Raw genomic sequence first — 18,856 nt, 5'->3', positions numbered from 1 at the left:
TCGTGGAAAGCCTTCATAGAAGAGTTGAAGCCGTTATAGCTGCAAAGGGTGGGCCGACGTCATATTAAACCCTATGGATTAAGAATGGGATGTCACTAAAGTTCATATGGGTCTAAAGGCAGGTGAGCGAATACTTTTGGCAATATAGTGTATGTAGATAGATAGATAGATAGATAGATAGATAGATAGATAGATAGATAGATAGATAGATAGATAGATGTTTTCCACAGTTTGATAGTTTAATGCAGAACAACATCATATTTTATAAAATAATTATATATTTATTTTTTATTCATATTCTAAAAAGTTCAGGATGGCTTATTTCATTAAGGTACATGTAGTTAAATGTAGTGAACATAGGTATTGTACCATAAAATAGCACCTTACTAATTTGCTCTATACTCACAAGTGCTTTGTTTGCTGTTGACTAAGGAGAAACATAATTTATTAGTTATTATTTTTCCAAGTCATGTGATTTGTTTTCACTTATTATAGTACAAAGATTTATTTCATTTTCTCTATTTAATTTCCACTCTTTAACACAAGGTGGTGTTGTAGCATCATCACAGAACACCACCTTTGGCATGAGCAGGAGATTTATTCAGAGGGAGACTTATTAGTTTATATTAGTTTGCATTATTATGTTGCAGGAAATGTCAGCTACTTAATTAGATTAAAAGAAACTGCTTTGAAGTGGGAATGTAGTTGAATTTATAGTAGTAGTTTTATTTCATATAAATCATAAATCCTTCAGAAATGTGCGTGAGGTTGTGGAGGCACAGGGTCATGCATCTTTTTTTGTTGGGACGCTTCAATAGTTTCTTGAACAACTGAATGTCATCTTCAACTAAGTGGCTACAGTGAAGTGCTGCTTTTGTTGTTGGCTGAGAGGCTGCAGCTGATGGGCAGGGGTGGGGGAGCCATCGTCATGGTAACAGATTAGGAAAAGATATTTCACATGGCTCCATTAGCACTTCTTCTGCAGTGGCTGTAAACTTTGAATCCAAATAGAGGGGAATTTTCATTTGATTGTCTAGAAAATGATTAATTGCCATAATAACGTGTACATTTGGCCCACTTCGCTTAAAAAAAAGTAACTCTAAGATCATTGCTAAGTCAACTCTGGGACGAGCAGAGAAGCTAGGCTGGGAGCCGGGGAAGAGGGGGAGGGGTTGGAGGGGACTGACGGCAGATGCCTTTGCAGCAGAGGAGCAAGGAGGATGCCAGAGTGTGCGGTGCTGCAGGAAAAAATGGGCACGGTGTTTTCTCTGAACACAGACTTGTAGATGTTTTCAAGTTCTCGTGGATGTTGTAGCCAGAGGAGTTGAGCTGAGTGAAAACGCAGACAGTTTAAATGGTAACTAGTCGAAATTCATCAAATGGGACGACCTGAATAGTGAAGCTCTGCAATACTGGCTCACTTGTGAAGAAAGGATTGTCTCTGGGTTGCTGGTATCAATATCAAAACAGCTGGAATATTCTGTTGTGATTTATTACCCACCACCTTGGTAACGATGGAAGCTGGAGTTTTTCTTCCCTCTCTAGATCAATTTATGCTTAGCCCACTTGTCACCTGGGTAAGTAATGCAGAAAGCTCTCATTTGTTTGCCAAATAACGTGACCCCAACCTCTAATCGTGTATCCTCTTTTTTTATTCAGGTGAAGACGTTTGTTCCAAATGATGTGGGCATGCAGTTGGATTTCAATGAATTACTGGATGGAGTCTTTTTGAATGACATAATGACACAAATGTAAGTTGTTGCTTTGATATTCTTATATAGCTTATTTTATTTGTTACATATCCAATTTAGTGTATGAACCATGTACAGATGGACCCTCAGATTAGTAGCATCTGCCGTTACAGTGAGGTTTTAAGAGAAAATGCTTGAATGACAAATCAGTTGTTGTACATGATTCAAACAGAAATCATCATCATCGTCAAACTGTCTGTTTTCAACTATTTATCTTCTCCTCGTGGCCTCTACAGCAGCCTAATACAGTAACAAGCGTCTGCTAACATTCTTATCACCAACAGTACTGGCTTTGTCACTATGCATTAATGAAGGGGATCTTTGTACTCTGCAGCAGTATTTAAATGCAACTTGCTCATGACTTAAAAGTTTGGGTTCGGAATGACATAAAACTACATAAAGACATACACATTGGACATTAGCTTGAAGGAAGATGACTATGATGTGCTCCCCGTCACTTTGACAAAATGTAAAGGCATTATATTAAGAAGCCACTTAGGAAATTATTATTTGGTCGCCTTATCGCCTGAGGGAATTACTCTTAACCTTAAACAATATCTGATGGTCCTCTCCCAGTTTGTAGTTTTGCCTGTGACTTCTGTGAGCTTATAGGTGGTAAGACTCAGACGTTCATGTGTAAGGTAGAATCCTAAGAGAAACTGAAGTGTTACAAAGACGATCGGTTAAAAACTGATGACCCAGTGAACCTGTGGATAATGCTGTCTAGCCACCCCATGTCTCAAGCATCCATTTATCCCATTTATCCTCCAGGGTCGCAATAACCAGCTCTAAATTCAAAATAATGCTGTGTCGAGGGGAAGGGAGGGGAGGGGAAGAGGCGGGATAATCCCCTGGATTGGGAGACCCTCTGGGATTAAGGCCTTGTTGCCAGTGTTTAGTGCCATTGGGACAGAAACAAGGCAGACGGCACAGAAAGGCAGACAGTTAGATGCATACAGTAGATAAGAGGCATCTCTTAGTCTCGAGACTTTTTCCCCGGACAGCAAGGTGACGTCTGACCTATATAACTGCACTGAGGCCCATGAATGAGAACACTCAGACTATGTGACAGTACAGTACAACCCCACACCACTGTCGTCTCTAGCTGACGACCCAGGAATCCAACTAAAGGAATGATTTGGGCTGGACAACAAACAGTCCCGTTCGCTGTCTGAAAGCAATGACGTCACACAGGCTAAAGTTAGAAATGAACAGCGACCTCGTACGTGTTTTCTTGGTGATTCTAGAGCCTCCTCTCCCCCATAGCAGAGAATCATTGTTTGTTTGTGAACAGCAGAAACACCACTGCCTTTATGTTCTTTCCCATCTTCAGAAATCCATCTGTTACACCTCAGGGTACAAATAGAGTCAGCAAGGATCCAAGTCAGAGGATCCAGAACCTGAACTTTCTTGTGCAGCAAATCAAGTCATATTATCTGGTGAGTTTTGGATGTTTTTTCCTTTCCCCAGTATATGCTACAATGCATCCAAGCTACATGCTGCTATGCTTTCCATCTCTGTCACTATCAGATTTCTGAACATTTGACTGGGATTTGTGTCCCTTAACTTGGCATCTTGCATCACAAACACATGTGTGCATGCTAACTCAAACAACAAAACATGTGGTCAAACTCTTCAACTAAAATGAAATACAAAATACACTGTCTTTATCGTAACATCCCATTGGGGAGTTGACTTTAGAAACACCGCTGCACGCTACACCTGCACTTTTGGACATGGCCTGTTGAAATACTGCAACATAGAGATTTCCTAAGAAAGTTTCTTAATTCGTTCCTGTGTGCAGGACTTCAGTGAGCAATTCAGACACTCAATATGGGACAGCATTTGTACTGTACTTAGAAACGTAATGTAAAATCATACATTATAATCTTTTACTGTACTGCATCATATTTCATTCTTTTTTCCAAATTGTTTAAACACAGCTAAATATTAACACTATAAATAATAAAGAGAAAACCGAGAAAAGTAAAAAGCAACCAAGTGAAACATATAGGTGGGAATATCAAAAAAATTAAAATGGGGACATCAAATATAATTTTCTCCTGTCAATTAGACCACAGGTTCTCATCAACATGACACTGAATGTTTTCCAGAGGATAAGGACTGATTGCTGATAGAAACATTAGGCATTCATATCTTCTCAGATGTGTATTCCTTTTGTTTGACACAGTTACAACAACACTGAATAAAGCAACGAAAAAGTGTTACAACATTTGCATGAGAACATTTCTGCTGAGCGAACGATGAAGATCAAGTGCATGCCAATTTCATTTAATGCATCTTAGCAACTGAGAAAAACTGTAATGAGCACACCAGGATCGTAACCATTTGTTGGGAATGTAATTTGTTCTCAATGTATGTGTCACAACAACACTAACAGAAATGTATTTGTCATAAGACAAATTACATTTTTGAACTGATAATGGGCAGAGGATCATCAAAAAATGGTTAAAAACCATGCAGGACTGAGTCTTTGCATAAACCCCAAAAATGCACTGCTACTTTAAAATCATCAACAAGGCTTAGTGACATTAGGAAGCAGCAAACAATTCAACACAATAAAGTTACATATTCATATTAGTATAGCGTTTCATTCTCAACAGTATTTACTTAGAACTGACTCCTAAATCTTTAAGACCAGAGAATTGACTCCATAATTACCCATAATATGGGAAAGGAGAGGATGATGGTCAGCTCCACGACCAGTCAGTTGAACTTCAGTCCAGTTCAGCTGTTAACTCATTATGCTGCACACACCTCAGCACACATCCCCTACAAACACAAGCCACCTATAGATTAAAACAGGGCTGAATGCAATAGTTTTGCAGGATTTCACCACTGCACCGGGGGAACTGACTCTATCGTGTAACCATTCAGAGCACGCACCCATTTCTTGGCTGTGATTCTATACATGTGTTTAAGCAGCTGCTATGTGCTGTACATACATACGCCCCTGTCCATTCACAAACTTTGGCTAGTCCAAAAGAAGAGTTTTGCACATTCTGGCCTTGTTTTTGTTTTGCCCAAATGTGCTTATCTTCCTTTTTCTCATCCACTCTTGTCCTATTCTGTTCCTTCTTCTTTTTCACAGGACCATCTGAGACAATTGATCATGATTCCTTTGCCAAACGTGTTGCTGCTTGGCAGGATTCCTTATTGTGGTATGCTCTTAAACAGTATTCCTCATTTCTTTTTCCGCTGAAGCCGCGGTTGATCTGCACTGCATTGATTTCCCATCATTTATCTATAGACACCATCAGGGTATGTTTAATAAAGGCTATTTTTTTTGTTGTTTTTGTTGTCTGTTAAATTAAACAAGTTTAAATTAAGGATTACATTTAAAATAGGGATATCCACAACTTGGAAATTGTAACGACAATTCTGATGATGCAGCAAGAAAACACAACGTAGAATAAATAAAAACCTTCGTTTCTAAATACCAGCCAATGAAAAGGGGCACAAAAAAGGCATCACAGCACTTTTTTCTGATACAGTTGTAATTCAGTTGCACGCTATCAGTCTGATAAATCCACTGGCTTTGGCAAGTGGTGACCCAAATTCACCAGCCAGCGCTCAGTTCAATTTAAATTCACACCAGCAGCTCTCAAGTACATCAGTCTGATAAGTTGTATTTCAAAATAATGTTGTTGTTTTTTTACACCCCACAGAACAAAGTCTGGAGGAAATGAAGAAGCTTTTGCTGTTACTGTTGGGATGTGCAGTCCAGGTAAACACCATCTAGTGTTTAAGATCATATATGAAAAGTTCCTTTACATGTATGTGATACTTTTTGTGCAGAATGAACTTCTTTTTGATCCCAGAGGCATAATCCTAAACCAGGCTTCATGATTTATCTTATTGTGGTAATATTTGTATTTTCAGTGTGAGAAGAAAGAGGCATACATAGAGAGGATCCAGACGCTTGACTTTGACACAAAAGCTGCTATAGCTGCACACATACAGGAGGTATGGGACTTTGTGTGACACAGGCCGTGCAGGAAGTCAGTATGTGCATTCTTATATTTGAGACACAAAATATTGTGCATAGATCTGGTTTTACAACCAGCAGAAAATGTCAAACAACATGTTCTGTCCTAAGTATATTATGAACATATACATTGTTTCCCTGACTGCCTCTTCCCATGTCTGCCAGTTGACCCACAGTCAGGAGAATGTGCTGGATCTGCAGTTGTTGGAAAGCAGTGAGATGCAGCCAGATGAGCTGGAGGCTGTAGTGAGGAACATGGTCAAGCACCTTCGTCACCTGCTGGACCAGAGAGACACTCATTTAGATGTACCCCTGCTTTTTTATTTACATTTTTTCAGACATACTTTTTTGTGACTTTTGCAACTCACCTGAAACCTGTGTGTAAATCACACCCTTTTGTACATTCAGTTGTACTTATGAACCGAAAGTCGCAAATAAAAAAAATTATAAGTGAAAATATTTCAGTCACTAAGCTTTTTTAGCTATGTGTTTGAGGTATTCCGATACAGCGTGCGTGTCTCTCCTCTTTCTTTGCAGACTATAGCAGACCTGATGCAGGAGAAAGAAGGTGTAGCTAGTTTGCTCAGTAGTCCCTCCAGCCCTCTGTCCACCAGCTACTCTCCCAGCATGCAGCAGCCGCAGAAGGCAGGGACTCAGCAACACCTGGCGGTGGAGCTGGCTGACTCAAAGGCCAAGATCAGACGACTTAGACAAGAGCTGTGAGTACTGACCAATGTGGACAAAACTGAAAAAAATACAACACTGTTAAAGAATCAAGCATGAGGGGGAAAATTTCCTCAAAATCTTCTTCAGATAGTCATCACAGTCAGGAAAACAACAACAAATCTATTCACAGTTTCAAAAAATAAAATCACATGATTTTATCATGTTGGTTAAATCTGAAAATATTATGGATGAAAGGAGAAATATTCTTTAAGGATAAATTTAAAGTTCGCTCAAATGTGACCATTTCTGTGTCATTTGGAATTATTAAGGATTATCTATACTAAAATCCCCAGGAATGATGATTATGTCAAGTCTGTGAATTAGGCAGCCATATTATGCTACGTTTCACTTATAAAACCAAACTGTGTGGTGTAGTTTGTGTTTTTTTCTTCCCAAAATAGAGTAAAACCATTCACTGCTTTAAGTCATATAATCTCACAGTAAACAAATTTGTCTGAAATGTCGGTTCCTATCATAGTATAGGTTTCTTGTCAGGGTGGTTGTTAGTAGAGTGGCAGCCAGTTTATGTGAAACTGCCAATAGAGATTGAAAGTGAGGCTGAGAGAGCGACAGACTGCAGGATAAGAGAAGCCCCGGGGAGTGTGTCCCACATTACTGCCAGCTTGGCAGGTTTCGTGGCTGTGCACTACCACTGACCCACATTGGCTCTACATTTCTGCAGATATTGCACACACGCACACAAACACACACTAAGCCCGATCCAATCAAGATCTCCGTTCCCTCTATGCCTTCCATCCCATCCTGTCTGCTGTTTTGTCCTCTCTTGCTGCAATGCTGTTGCTTCTGAACAAATACAATTAAAGCATCAAGTATGGCTTGGCTTGCACTTCCAAATGGCCTTAGCTTTAGAAAATTCCTTTATATACAATACATGGATGAATAGTCTGTTTTATATTTCATTCCTGGAAAGGCATAGACTTTAATGAGCCTTATCCTAACAGCTTCTGAATCAGTTAAGTTTCACTGCTTGTCATTTTGTTTTTACAAGTATATGAAACGAGTACTGAGCATAAAGGAAGTAATTGACATATGCAGTAAAATTTGTTTAGTTTTTATATTTTTAATGAATATATACAACTTTTTAAAGATCTGTTTTAACTTTGACATTAAAGTCTTTTTTGTATTTCTTGTCAAAAAAGAAATCAATTCGCTTTTGTAAAAAATAAAAAAAAAGCAAAAGGTGGAAACGTCTAAGGTGGATGAATATGTTTTATAGAAACATATCTAAAAGTGAAAAAGAAAGTGTTGCAGAAATGTAGTAAGTAGGGCTAACTACACTAACATATGCATCTGGTTGTCTCTCTGCACTGCAAAACAAATCCGACTAGAGAAGAGAAGAGTGAACAGATGCTGGACTGCAGACATGAACTGGAGAACATGGAGGCCGAGCTGAAGAGGATCCAGCAGGAGGTTTGATGTCAGAGAAAAGACAAAGAACAAATTACAGCTCCTTCTAACAGTGACACAGTAACTATGGATTTGTCTGAAACCCTTGTGGCTGACGTTAATAGTAGTTACCATTGTTCATATTGGAAAATAAAGTAGTTTTCACTTGTAAAAGTTAATATAGATGACCCAAGAAGTTAAAACGTTTCTTAAAGCAGCGGAAACACCACAGTTAGGTGAAAATCTTCACTACTTTATGCAACCCTAGTTCACATGTTGTCATTTGTATACATTTTAACAGAAAAAGATTCATTATCGCAGCTTTATCTATAACAAATTCAGATAATAAAAAAGGAGAGACACTTGATGATCCCCAGCTTGATGGAAGAAGTTTCCCCATAGTAAAGACCAGTTGAAAATATTATTTTCTTTAGGTTTTCGATATAAATTATGAGCCTTTCTTAATGTTCACCAGAACTCCCAGCTGCTTGTGGATGCCCGTGCAGCCCGCACGTACCGCGATGAACTGGATTCTCTTAGAGAGAGAGCCATCAAGGCTGACAAACTGGAGAGCGAAGTAGGACGATACAGGGAGCAACTACACAAGATGGAGTTCTACAAAGCCAAAGTGGAGGTTCATGCAGTATAATTTATCAGTAAATCTTAAGTCATACTGTAACTGGAATTTTGGAACCACACACTCTTTTTTGAAATTATAGGATCTAAGCAGAAAAATGTGTTTTCACACATTGTTTTGTGATGAGCTACATGTATAAATCCGAGACGTGTGTTTTGTATTTCAGGAGCTAAAGGAGGATAACAGGGTGCTACAGGAGACCAAAGAGGTGTTAGAGGATCAGTTAGCAGGCTGGAGGGCACGATCCGATAAAATCCACCAACTGGAGAAGCACAGTCTGTTACTGAAGGCCCAAGTCCACGACATGGAGCAGGTCAGAAGTCTGCACATCCACAGTAGACCTCTAAGCCCTCTATTAGACTTAATCTTTTTTTTGTATAAGCTGGGATAAAGTAAACACTAACGCTAATAACTTTGCGCCTCCACTTCAGGAACGGGAGGGAGATCGAAGGCGCATGGAGGAGCTGCAAGAGGAGAACCTGGCTTTATGTTTGGCTCAGAGGAGGAGCATGGAGGAGTCCCAACACCTGGGCTGGGAGTTAGAGCAGCTCTCCAAGACCACTGAGAACGGCCAGGGTTAGAGCCGCTTTTAAAAAGATAGAGCCAATTACTTGTTTGCTATGGGTAGGGCAGCAAATGAGTATGTAAAAAAAAGTGTGTGCATGCATTAGTGATTTCGTAATTCATTTGTTTTGTTTGTTTAATTTCACATTCTTACTTTCTTTAGACAGAACGTTAACTATCATGTGCTATCATGTGTTTGTCCATAGACCAGCAAACTCTGAGTGAGGAGGTGAGTGAGAGAACCCGCAGTCGGATGCTGAAGCTGGAGAAGGAGAACCAAAGTCTCCTGAAGACTCTGGAAGAACTCAGAGCTGCGTCTATTAGCAACAGCAAACAGGTAAAATATAGCCCCTGCGAGTGTGACCGTGTCTGCAACAGCAACAACTGTACCTCATCAACAGACGATCCCTCGTGTTTACAAACCTCCTGCTCCAATGTAGAAAACCACCATAATGTATTCTCCCACAACACAACGACAAGCCAGATGCTGAATCAAAATTCAGACTGCCACAAGCATCTGCACACAGAAAAGCTGCAGGGAGTCCAGAGTGAGATCCTCCACACAGCCAATCCAGAGCTTCATATTCAGGAGAAAGGACAGCTGGAGGACGGAGTCAGAGGAGATCATTTCAAAGAACTAATGTCTGATCTGGAAGTCTTAGAAAACAGCCACAATAGGCTCCACTGTTTTGTGGGATCCCATCATCACTCCTCTGGCTTGAAGAGCAGCAGTCCCTGCCATGACAGCATCTTCACAGGTCTGCCAACACGTTCTTCCTATGCCAGTAAGCACACACAGCGGCTAGAGGCCAAGTGCAGAGCACTGGACACAGTTAATCAGCATCTGCAGACTACACTCGATAACACTGGTACGGATTGTAGCTCAACTAAACTTTGAATGTGGAGTATTGTAATAGAGTAATTACTATATTTTGTTTACCATCTTTCATCTCTTAAGAGCGGAAGGTTCAGTGTCTGGAGGCAGAGGTTCAGGAGCTGGAGGCAGAGAACCAGAGCCTTCAGGCCACTTTAGAGGGACTTCGGATCTCAGCTCGAAGACTGGAACAACTGGAAACAGAGAAACAGAGCTTGGAGCAAGAAACTACAACTCTGGAGAGAGACAAGAGGCAGCTGGAAAAGGAGAATCGAAGAATCAGACAGCAGGTAGGTAGCTTGTCTTCTAGGTAAGTAAGTAAGAAAAGATCTTTCTAAGTGCCTCTCAATACAAATAAAATAAACACAATAAAAGCCTAAACATATAAAAACTATAACATAAGGCCACAGTCGCTGCTCCAAAGCCAGTATAAACACATGAGTCTTGAGCTACTGTTAAAAATTGAATGTGCAAGATATTTGTTGCCAGTTTAATGCAGAATAATGTTTGGAAGACTTAAATTGCCCTTCACATCGGCTCTACTTTACTTTGTCTCAGGTTGAAATCCAAGAAGCTAACTTAGACAGCAGTAATGTCTGCATGGCTAGTTTGGAAAGAGAGATGCGTTTTCTAGTCAAAGAAGTGGAGGAGTTAAGAGAGTCTGCTGAGAGGGTCAAAGGCCTGGAGAGAGACAACAGAGAACTGACCAAGCAAGCTGCCATTGACCAGAGGACACTTGCAACCCTCAGAGAGGTAAGAGGAGGACGTCTGTGCAGTTTAGTTTACGCTGACTGAAAAAAAAAATAGTCCCTGACCTCCCCTGAATGATAATGGATTATTTGCCCAAAGATCCTTATAAAGCAGCAGTGTATACGTGTATCACAGGGCTTTTCAGCGTTATGCTGTAAACAAATACCAGACAGCCTGGCCTCAAACATGTATTTAAAAAAAATTGATTAAAGCAAGTTAAAGTACAAAGTAACCATATTCAATTTTTTGCACAGAGTCACAAGTAGACGTTTTACTTTGAAACAGTACAAACTGAAAATGTTTGGAACTAAACTGAACGCTTACAGTTTGTATTTCCAAAAATATCGTCCGTCTTTAGGAACTTGTGAGTGAGAAACTGAAGAGCCAGCAGAAAGACAATGAATTTGAGAGGCTGACACATGAGCTGGAGATAAAGATTCTGAACCAGGAGTGTATACAGCAGGCTGAACAGAAGGCATCAGACAGCAGGTGCTCACATTCTGCCTGGAGTTCATTTAAATGCCACATCCTGGCCTTAACATCGTGCAAGAGAAAAGAAATCGACACCGTTGTTTTCTTTCTACACTGCAGGTTTAAGACGCTCGAGTCAGAGCTGGCGTTGTCTCTAAAAAAGTCGCTTCAGATCAAAGAGGACAAGATAGCTGCTCTGGAAGCTCGTCTGGAGGAATCATCCACCCTGAGCCAGCAGCTGCGCCAGGACCTCAAGATGGTAACTTGTCATACAGCTGAGCTTTGCAGGCTTGTTAGATCCAGAAGTGAACCTATTTCCCCACACAGGTGAAGCTGAGCTATGAGGCCTTGCAGCAGAGACAGGATGAGGAGTGGACCTCATCCAGCACCACCCCCCCTAGAGAGACTGGCAAGACAATGAGTGAATGGCTGCGTGAAAGTCACGAGGCCACAAAGGAACTGTTGAAGCTCAAAGACCGTCTCATTGAAGTGGAGAGGAATGTAAGTGGCAGCCATCTATTGTCCAATATGGTATTAAACGACGTCTTCACTGGTTTTGAACTTGCTTTATTGGTTCTAGTTAAGGTAGTACATGTAACTGGATGCCATAAAAGTTACCTCTGACTTACCTATGATGAACTCCTAATGATGAAAAACTCCTCCGGGTGATGTCATGTGGAGGAGTTTTTCAGCTAGAAGCATAGAAATATTTTAGTATAGAGTATAGATTCCCACTGAAATTAATCTTATATAGTCTTTTGTAGAATTTAAGAATTACAAACTTCGAATAAAAGAATAAAATGAATAAATAGATCAAATGAAAAGATGATTAATATGAAAAAGAATGCATGGGTGAAGACACAGGCATAATCCTCTCTTGTGAAATAATCTAGAAAAATATGTGGAAATTTACAAACACAGATGGGTCAGAAGAGTTCACAAATTAGTAAACAATAATTGTAATTAGAGCAGTTATAAATCAAATATGATGACAATTCCTAGAAAAAAATATTCTAGACGAATGTAGTTAGTCGGCTTTCCTCTCTTCTCGTCTCCTTTTCTTCCTCAAACGCAGAATGCAACACTGGAGGCAGAGCGCCAGGCTATGCAGGCCCACATGAAGCAGCTGGAGAGTCAGTCTGACAGCCAGCAGGCTCAGATCCTGGCTCTGCAGAGGCAGGCTGCCTCACTGCAGGAGAACAACACAACTCTGCAGACACACAATGCTCACCTACAGGTATACAACATGCGCTGTCCTCTGCACTACACTTTAAATCAGATACGAGCCCCCCCATGCTACTATAACTCCTAATTAAACTTGCCCCCCTTCTTCTCCAGGTGGAGAAATCCACGCTGAACTCGCAGAGTGCCTCTCTAATGGCCCAGAATGCTCAGCTGCAGCAGCAGAAGTCAGGGACAGAAAGTGAGCGGGACAGCGCCATACGGGAACGTGAAGAGCTGCGTGGTGTCTACGAGCAACTGCTACGTGACCATGAACGGCTGGCAGCGCTGCATGAGCGGCAAGCCATGGAGTACGAGGCCCTAATGGGCAAGCATGGCTGTTTGAAAAATGCCCACCGCACACTGGAGTTGGAGCATCGCACACTGCAAGACAGGTGGGGAAGATGAAAAAATTGCTGATATTATTTATATATGGTTCCAGTTCCCTGCATGCTAACATGCGTATTGGGGATGTATTTAGATACAATAGCTTGTTGCAGCAGCGGACTAAGCTAGAGGATCTGGAGAAAGCTCTGAAGGAGGAGCAGATGAGAATAGCTCTTGAGAAAGAACAGCACAAGACCACTGCTGCAGAATGTTGCAGGCTCCGGGATGAGAAGGACTGGTGAGGGGGCCCAAGCACACACACACACACACACACACACACACACACACACACACACACACACACACACACACACACACACACACACACACAGTACATGCACACTAATGATTACTGTGACTAATGCTCAGCCTCACATCTTTTTTTTTAGGCTGAATCAGACATACCGTCAGCTTCTGAATGACAATGAGTTGCTGGCAGCAGATCACAAACAGCTCAAGAGTCAGCTGAATGAGGCCAAACTGGAGCACACCTGGCTGGAGGCTGACTTTTCCAAGCTCAAAAAGGAGTTTCAGCAACTAGACATCACCTCCACAAAACTCAATAACCAATGTGAGGTATGGACATCACCTCTTATAATATTTTTACTATCTCTTTGAGTTTAGCGCAGACAAAAATCAAATAACAAGTGGCATAGTAGGCTCAATAAGCCAGATGTGTGCACTGTACTGTAATTCCTTGTTTTAATAATTGATTTAAAATGTATATTATCAAACACACTTGCAAATATGCCTGCTTTACTATATTTTCTATATTTAGTTGCTGAGCCAATTAAAAGGAAACCTAGAGGAAGAGAATCGCCACCTACTAGGCCAGATCGAGACCCTGATGCTGCAGAACCGGACCTTGTTGGAGCAGACTATGGAGAGCAAAGATCTTTTTCATGTTGAAGAGCGACAGTATATGTAAGCAAAATGAGGCCAAACATCCCAATACAGCATTAAACAGGGTCTGATTAATTTTTGCATGTTCTGCATGTTGTTAACGTCAGCTGCATGTCTCTGTTCAGTGACAAGCTTAATGATTTAAGGAGGCAGAAAGAGAAGCTGGAGGAGAAGATAATGGACCAGTACAAGTTTTATGAGCCATCACCTCCTCGCAGGTAAGTTGCCGATTTCAATGCTAAAGATTCTTTCATATTAATTGGATAAAAATAACTGATAGGTCAAATTTCTAATAATTAATCAGATTCTAAATTTTAATCACTAATTTGGACTTGCTTAAATGATAATGTTGAGTTTAAGTTCTGTCATTAGATCCTTGTGGATTTGTTTTTATTTATTTCAGATTAAACGAGCTGGAACGTAACACTTAGCCTCTTTTGTGAATGTGGCAACATTTGCTTATTGACACGTTAGGCACATATAAAACAATATTAGCGTGTCTACCCTATAGGTGCAATATTTTGGATTTTGATCTCTACCAACATGCTGGGGAAAATAAATCTTAAGCATCTAATAGCTCCCTATGTTCCCTGGCTTGTTGCTAACTTTATCTGTCTGCTGTTAGGTGCTGAGCAAGGAGCGAATCGTTTTTCCAGCTATTTTAGAGAAAACAGCCGCCACCTGTGTCTGAGAATTACAGTGCTCACGAGAGGGAATTAAAACACAAGATGGAGGCCATATTACTAAAGCAATGGTTTATAAAATGTAACATATTCTTAGAAATATTGAAGAGTTTCACAGATATATGTTCATTTGGTGTCTAGCAACTTTAAATAACTAAATGTTAATCTGATGCTTGCTTGTTTGTCGCCAGATGCAGAATACTTTAACCTTTCATATCAGCCCAGTACTTTGTGTCTCGTTCTGTATAGTTAGTCATTACTCTTGAAAAACTTCTCCTCCACAGGCGTGGTAACTGGATAACTCTGAAACTGAAGAAGCTGATTAAATCCAGCAGCCGTGAGCATGGACCTGAGTGCCCTCCTACCCCTACACACTCGGGTGGAACTGAGCCACATCTCTCTGATTATAACAACAGCTCCTTCTTCAGTTTAGAAGGTTCTGGAGGCTCAGCCTTCACCTCAGCAGGCGAAGTCAACTCACCCAAACGAAAGACCAGTGAGTATGACCTTTGTGAATTTGAAGGTCTTCTCCTGCTGACCTGGCAGAAATTACCTTTTCAAAATATTAAATTCCCCCATTAACTGCTTTAGCAACAGGTCAGAAAGTAACAACTTCATCAGATGCAGGCCACAGAGATGGTCCAGCTCACAGCCAAAAGACATCGATAAACTAGTGGCCATGACAATTGAATCTACATGTGTAGCAGCATTTGAAAGACGGAAATCTGAGAAAACTACTCCTTCCACCTAAGCATTTTTTAAGTAGACACTCAATTTATTGTAGACAGTGAATTTAAAGTAAAGCTTCAGAACTGTTGTAATGTGGATTTCTTTGTTTTTTTACTGTAGTGAACAGAATTTTAGCCTCCATTTTAGAAAGTGAAAAAATTCCTTGAAATGAGCGTAACAGCAAGGGAAAATATCAGACTTGTTACAATAGGACTTTTTTTCTTATCTTTACTTTTCACAAAGCCCTAAGCACAAGACATAGATTTTAATTGTTCAACGTGTTATTATTATAATTAATGTTTTAAAAAGCAAGTACGTATTCTGTGTGTCCAAAGTGTCTTTCTTCCTAATGCATCATGTGTGTAAACATTACCTCAGAAGTCCTCAAAATGCCTTCCCTGTGTGTTTCTCTTGTCTTTTTTTCACCCTTCCTTCCCCCTGATTTCCTTCCTTGCCTTGTGTTTTCCCTTCCAACTTCGGCCTTCCATGGTGATGCACATGCTGTAATCAAGCTGCACTGAAAATGTTTCCCCGTATGAGGAACAGGCTGAAGGAAAGAGACAAAGTCAAGTCACTCTTTCGCCGTTCCATGTGTAAGAAAGACTTTGGACCAGTGTCTATCATCATCTTTTCTGTAGCTTTTTGTTTAGTTTTTATCTTGATCAAGTCAGAATCTGTAATTCATTATTATTATTATTTTATCTATTACTTACAATAAAAACATAAGTAACATTATAACACAACACTGGTTTCAATAGGAACCAGCATTGTCAGTGAGACTTAAATTCACTGTCCTTATGTTGATAATGTGTCCATTCATTCAAATCCTCATTTCACCACAAAAACTAATTTGTTGTGATATTCCAGCAATCATAGATTGTTGTTATATTACAAACTGAAAGCTACAAAATGCAACTCAATCTAGTACTAACATAAGACTCAAAATCAACCCACTCTGCTTCACCCAAACCTTTCCCTGCTCTGCTATGCTCCGTCACCGTCTGTTCAATAGCACCTCTCCACATTATTTTTGGGAACATTTTTCTACTAAAAATCTATACCTGTAAAAAGTTACATGATGTGGTTTTAAGTATCTGCAGCAGTGGCCATATTCAAAAGCAAGTATGGGTATTTTATTAGAACGATCGAGGTCAAAGAAATACTGCATTGCAGGAGGGAAATATGATGCATGAGCTCTGTCCCCAGCATGAGCCAGCTGTAGAGTACAGAAACCATTTAGTGGAGAAAAAAAGTAACGGTCTCTGTTCCCATGTTGTCAATGCTATAGAACCCTCACAGCCTCCTGTCTGTCTCCTCCCTCATCCACCACCTATTTCCTTGATTTGTTGGTCCAACATTGCAGCCCTGAGCAGCCTGGCGTATCCCTCCATGCAGCTGGGGGTGCAGCTGTTGGCAAATGGGTCACAGCAGCTGGAAGGCTCAGAGGCTGAGGACAAGAAGGATGCCCTGACCTCATCCCTTACTACATCAATCCTATCTGTCCTCCACCTTCATCATCCCATCACCCCGCCTTCTGATCATCTTCACACTGTCATCATTAAAACCACTGACAACACTGAAAGTGTTCCAGATGTTCCTAAGCTGTGGGTGAAAGGTAGAAGCGTTTGTTTTATGTAAATTTCATTTTTTGTATAGAAGAGAGTAGCACAACATTCTCAAAAGCTTTTCTTGTTTTAAGCATACAAGCTAGATCCATTGAATTCAAATTTCATCCCCCACAGACAAGGATTCAAATGATAGTGCTGTGCCATCTGGATGTGAGGACAATGACGAGCTGCAGAATCATGGTAAAACCCTCTTGTTGAGAGGATTCGGCATGCATACAGATGTATTTAGCTCAGGAATTAGAGTAAATCCATCAAATTGCAATCATGACCTTGTTTCATATTAATCTCTATGCTGACCGCTAAGTTCAACAGCTGTATTAGAAAGACTTGTTCTGCTGCCCCCTGTCGGTCATTCAGAGTATTTTTTACACACCTGGCAGATTCTACCGAAAAATTCCTATATTGTATTGTAGCTCTTGATTAAAAAAAATAAATTCGATGTTTTTCCAGAGGTGAATTGTGTCCAGAGTCGAGCCCAAAGTGAGAGCAGTGGTGAGTTCAGCCTGAGCCTGGAAAATGAGCCGTGGTCAAATGGAAGCAGCCCTGTCCAGCATCCCCCATCACGCCGATCCTCCGCTTCTTACCAGCCACCCAGTGATACGTCCACCCCCCAACACACACAGAGGCTGCAGCAGAAGGAGAAAGCTTCAACCATGCCCATCACCATGAGACAGATTCCAGATCACCAGTCTATATCAAAACGAAAAGAGCCTGGTGCTACTCAGGACTTCTGGCTCACAAGAGGTACAAAGAGCATTAGGAGGGGTTCAAGAGGGAAAGTGACCCGTTGCTCATCAGATTCAGGTGGCACAGTCAAAATGAACTCAGAGCTTAATGGCATAAATTCAAAATCTATCTGTACCAAAGCTGAAAACACCCGAGCCTCAGCCTGTTCACCAATCACATTGTTGTATGTTCAGGGGAAGTCTTCCTCAATGTCTGGCTGTCTCAACTGCTTCTCCACCCCCCTCAGCAAAGAGGGACGACTAAAAGGGTCTAGATCTCCAGAAAGTCTCCCTCGTGCCAGTAGTGTAATTTCTACAGCAGAGGGTTCATCCCGGCGGCCTAGTGTCAACAGCGACTGCAAGGTGGTTGTCAAGATGGACTCTCTCCAAACCCAGGCATCAGAAGAAAGCAGTTTTGAGAAGGAAGCAGCAAATCACAGTCACCAATCACAGTGGATGAATAAAATCAGTGCGCCTGAGCCAGTCCCTCCGGTCAAACCTCTCAGAGACCTAGCAGGTGTAGGAAGCCCAGACCAGTCCAAATCCCCAGTGCAGGAATCACTGTTTGGATCCTCATTCTCGTTCAACGCTGTCTTCCCAAACACCATATTCAACAATTCCTATGTCACTATAACGACTAATGTGGATGCACTCGACAACAGCCAGGCCTTCCTCCATCAAAATCCCCCTCTGGTGCACAGCAGTTCCCTTGAGAGCCACGAGTCTTCTCATACCACACCGCAAACACTGCTCAACATCGAAGATGAGCAAAATGCAGAACATGCAGCTGGGCTGGAAAAGGACAAGTCCATCACAACTGCATAAGGGCAGAGGTCACATCTTTCAGTACTGTGTTATTCAAATAAAGCAGGTGGCTGCAAGTTCACATTTCATCATATCAACTGAAGCACATAATTCACTGTAACTGAGCATTTATTTTAAACCAATTTAAGAATGTGTGTTAATTTTATCTAAAATATGTCTGAGTAACAGCAATTCACACTAATATGTTTCTGGTCATATTCTACACTGGTTTTACATACATATTATGATTTGCCTGTTAAAATTATTAATTATGTTTACCTTTACCCCACTGACAATCCTGTGTTGTCTAGTTTTGTGTTTACCAAGACATTTTGTTAATGTTTTTTTTATGAGCATTTAGTAATCAGAACTTGTAACTTATTTTACACTGATGTGTTGAATTGAAAGATTTTGTTCATATGTGAAAAAAGTGTAAATCTATTTAAAAATATATATATATACGACCCGTTCCTGAATGCTATTTTCCCTTAATTAAAAGAAGAAAAACACTATTAAAAATATGTGTCGGCGTTTACATTCTTTTATAACGGTGCTGCATTTGCTCCCGCCTACTGTTCCCCACTATT

At 40.7% G+C, this 18,856-nt stretch overlaps 1 protein-coding gene across 4 annotated transcripts; it reads left to right on the top strand.

Annotated features, from left to right (window-relative positions):
• Positions 1–1,207: 1,207 nt before the first annotated feature.
• Positions 1,208–18,740, top strand: ccdc88aa (coiled-coil domain containing 88Aa). 4 transcript variants are annotated; one of them, XM_067499324.1, is made up of 29 exons: positions 1,208–1,577; positions 1,660–1,751; positions 3,085–3,190; positions 4,864–4,933; positions 5,441–5,499; positions 5,655–5,738; positions 5,926–6,066; positions 6,298–6,479; positions 7,836–7,917; positions 8,369–8,527; positions 8,697–8,843; positions 8,962–9,106; positions 9,301–9,963; positions 10,053–10,258; positions 10,527–10,721; positions 11,077–11,207; positions 11,310–11,448; positions 11,517–11,690; positions 12,265–12,426; positions 12,528–12,805; positions 12,892–13,035; positions 13,187–13,373; positions 13,576–13,721; positions 13,826–13,918; positions 14,668–14,879; positions 15,625–15,705; positions 16,476–16,727; positions 16,855–16,920; positions 17,191–18,740. In XM_067499324.1, the coding sequence occupies exons 1-29, from the start codon at positions 1,515–1,517 to the stop codon at positions 18,288–18,290; spliced, it is 5,559 nt and encodes a 1,852-aa protein (XP_067355425.1). In that variant the 5' UTR covers positions 1,208–1,514; the 3' UTR covers positions 18,291–18,740. The 4 variants fall into 4 exon arrangements, with proteins under 4 accessions (XP_067355425.1, XP_067355426.1, XP_067355427.1 ...); XM_067499325.1 differs by lacking the exon at positions 16,476–16,727; XM_067499326.1 differs by lacking the exons at positions 15,625–15,705; positions 16,476–16,727.
• The last annotated feature ends 116 nt before the right edge of the window (positions 18,741–18,856 follow it).

Source organism: Channa argus, chromosome 3 (assembly GCF_033026475.1).
Source record: "Channa argus isolate prfri chromosome 3, Channa argus male v1.0, whole genome shotgun sequence".
Classification (NCBI taxonomy): domain Eukaryota; kingdom Metazoa; phylum Chordata; class Actinopteri; order Anabantiformes; family Channidae; genus Channa; species Channa argus.
The sequence above is the reverse complement of the archived record's forward strand: the minus strand, read 5'-3'. Positions and strand labels throughout refer to the sequence as shown.

What these genes read in the sequence shown, in the direction of transcription:
- ccdc88aa (XM_067499324.1), top strand. Translation starts at nt 1,515, where the DNA reads ATGGAAGCTGGAGTTTTTCTTCCCTCTCTAGATCAATTTATGCTTAGC. An exon ending in CAGAAGGCATCAGACAGCAG is followed by an intron (nt 11,208 to 11,309) that starts GTGCTCACATTC and finishes TCTACACTGCAG; the next exon opens with GTTTAAGACGCTCGAGTCAG. An exon ending in TGCGCCAGGACCTCAAGATG is followed by an intron (nt 11,449 to 11,516) that starts GTAACTTGTCAT and finishes TTCCCCACACAG; the next exon opens with GTGAAGCTGAGCTATGAGGC.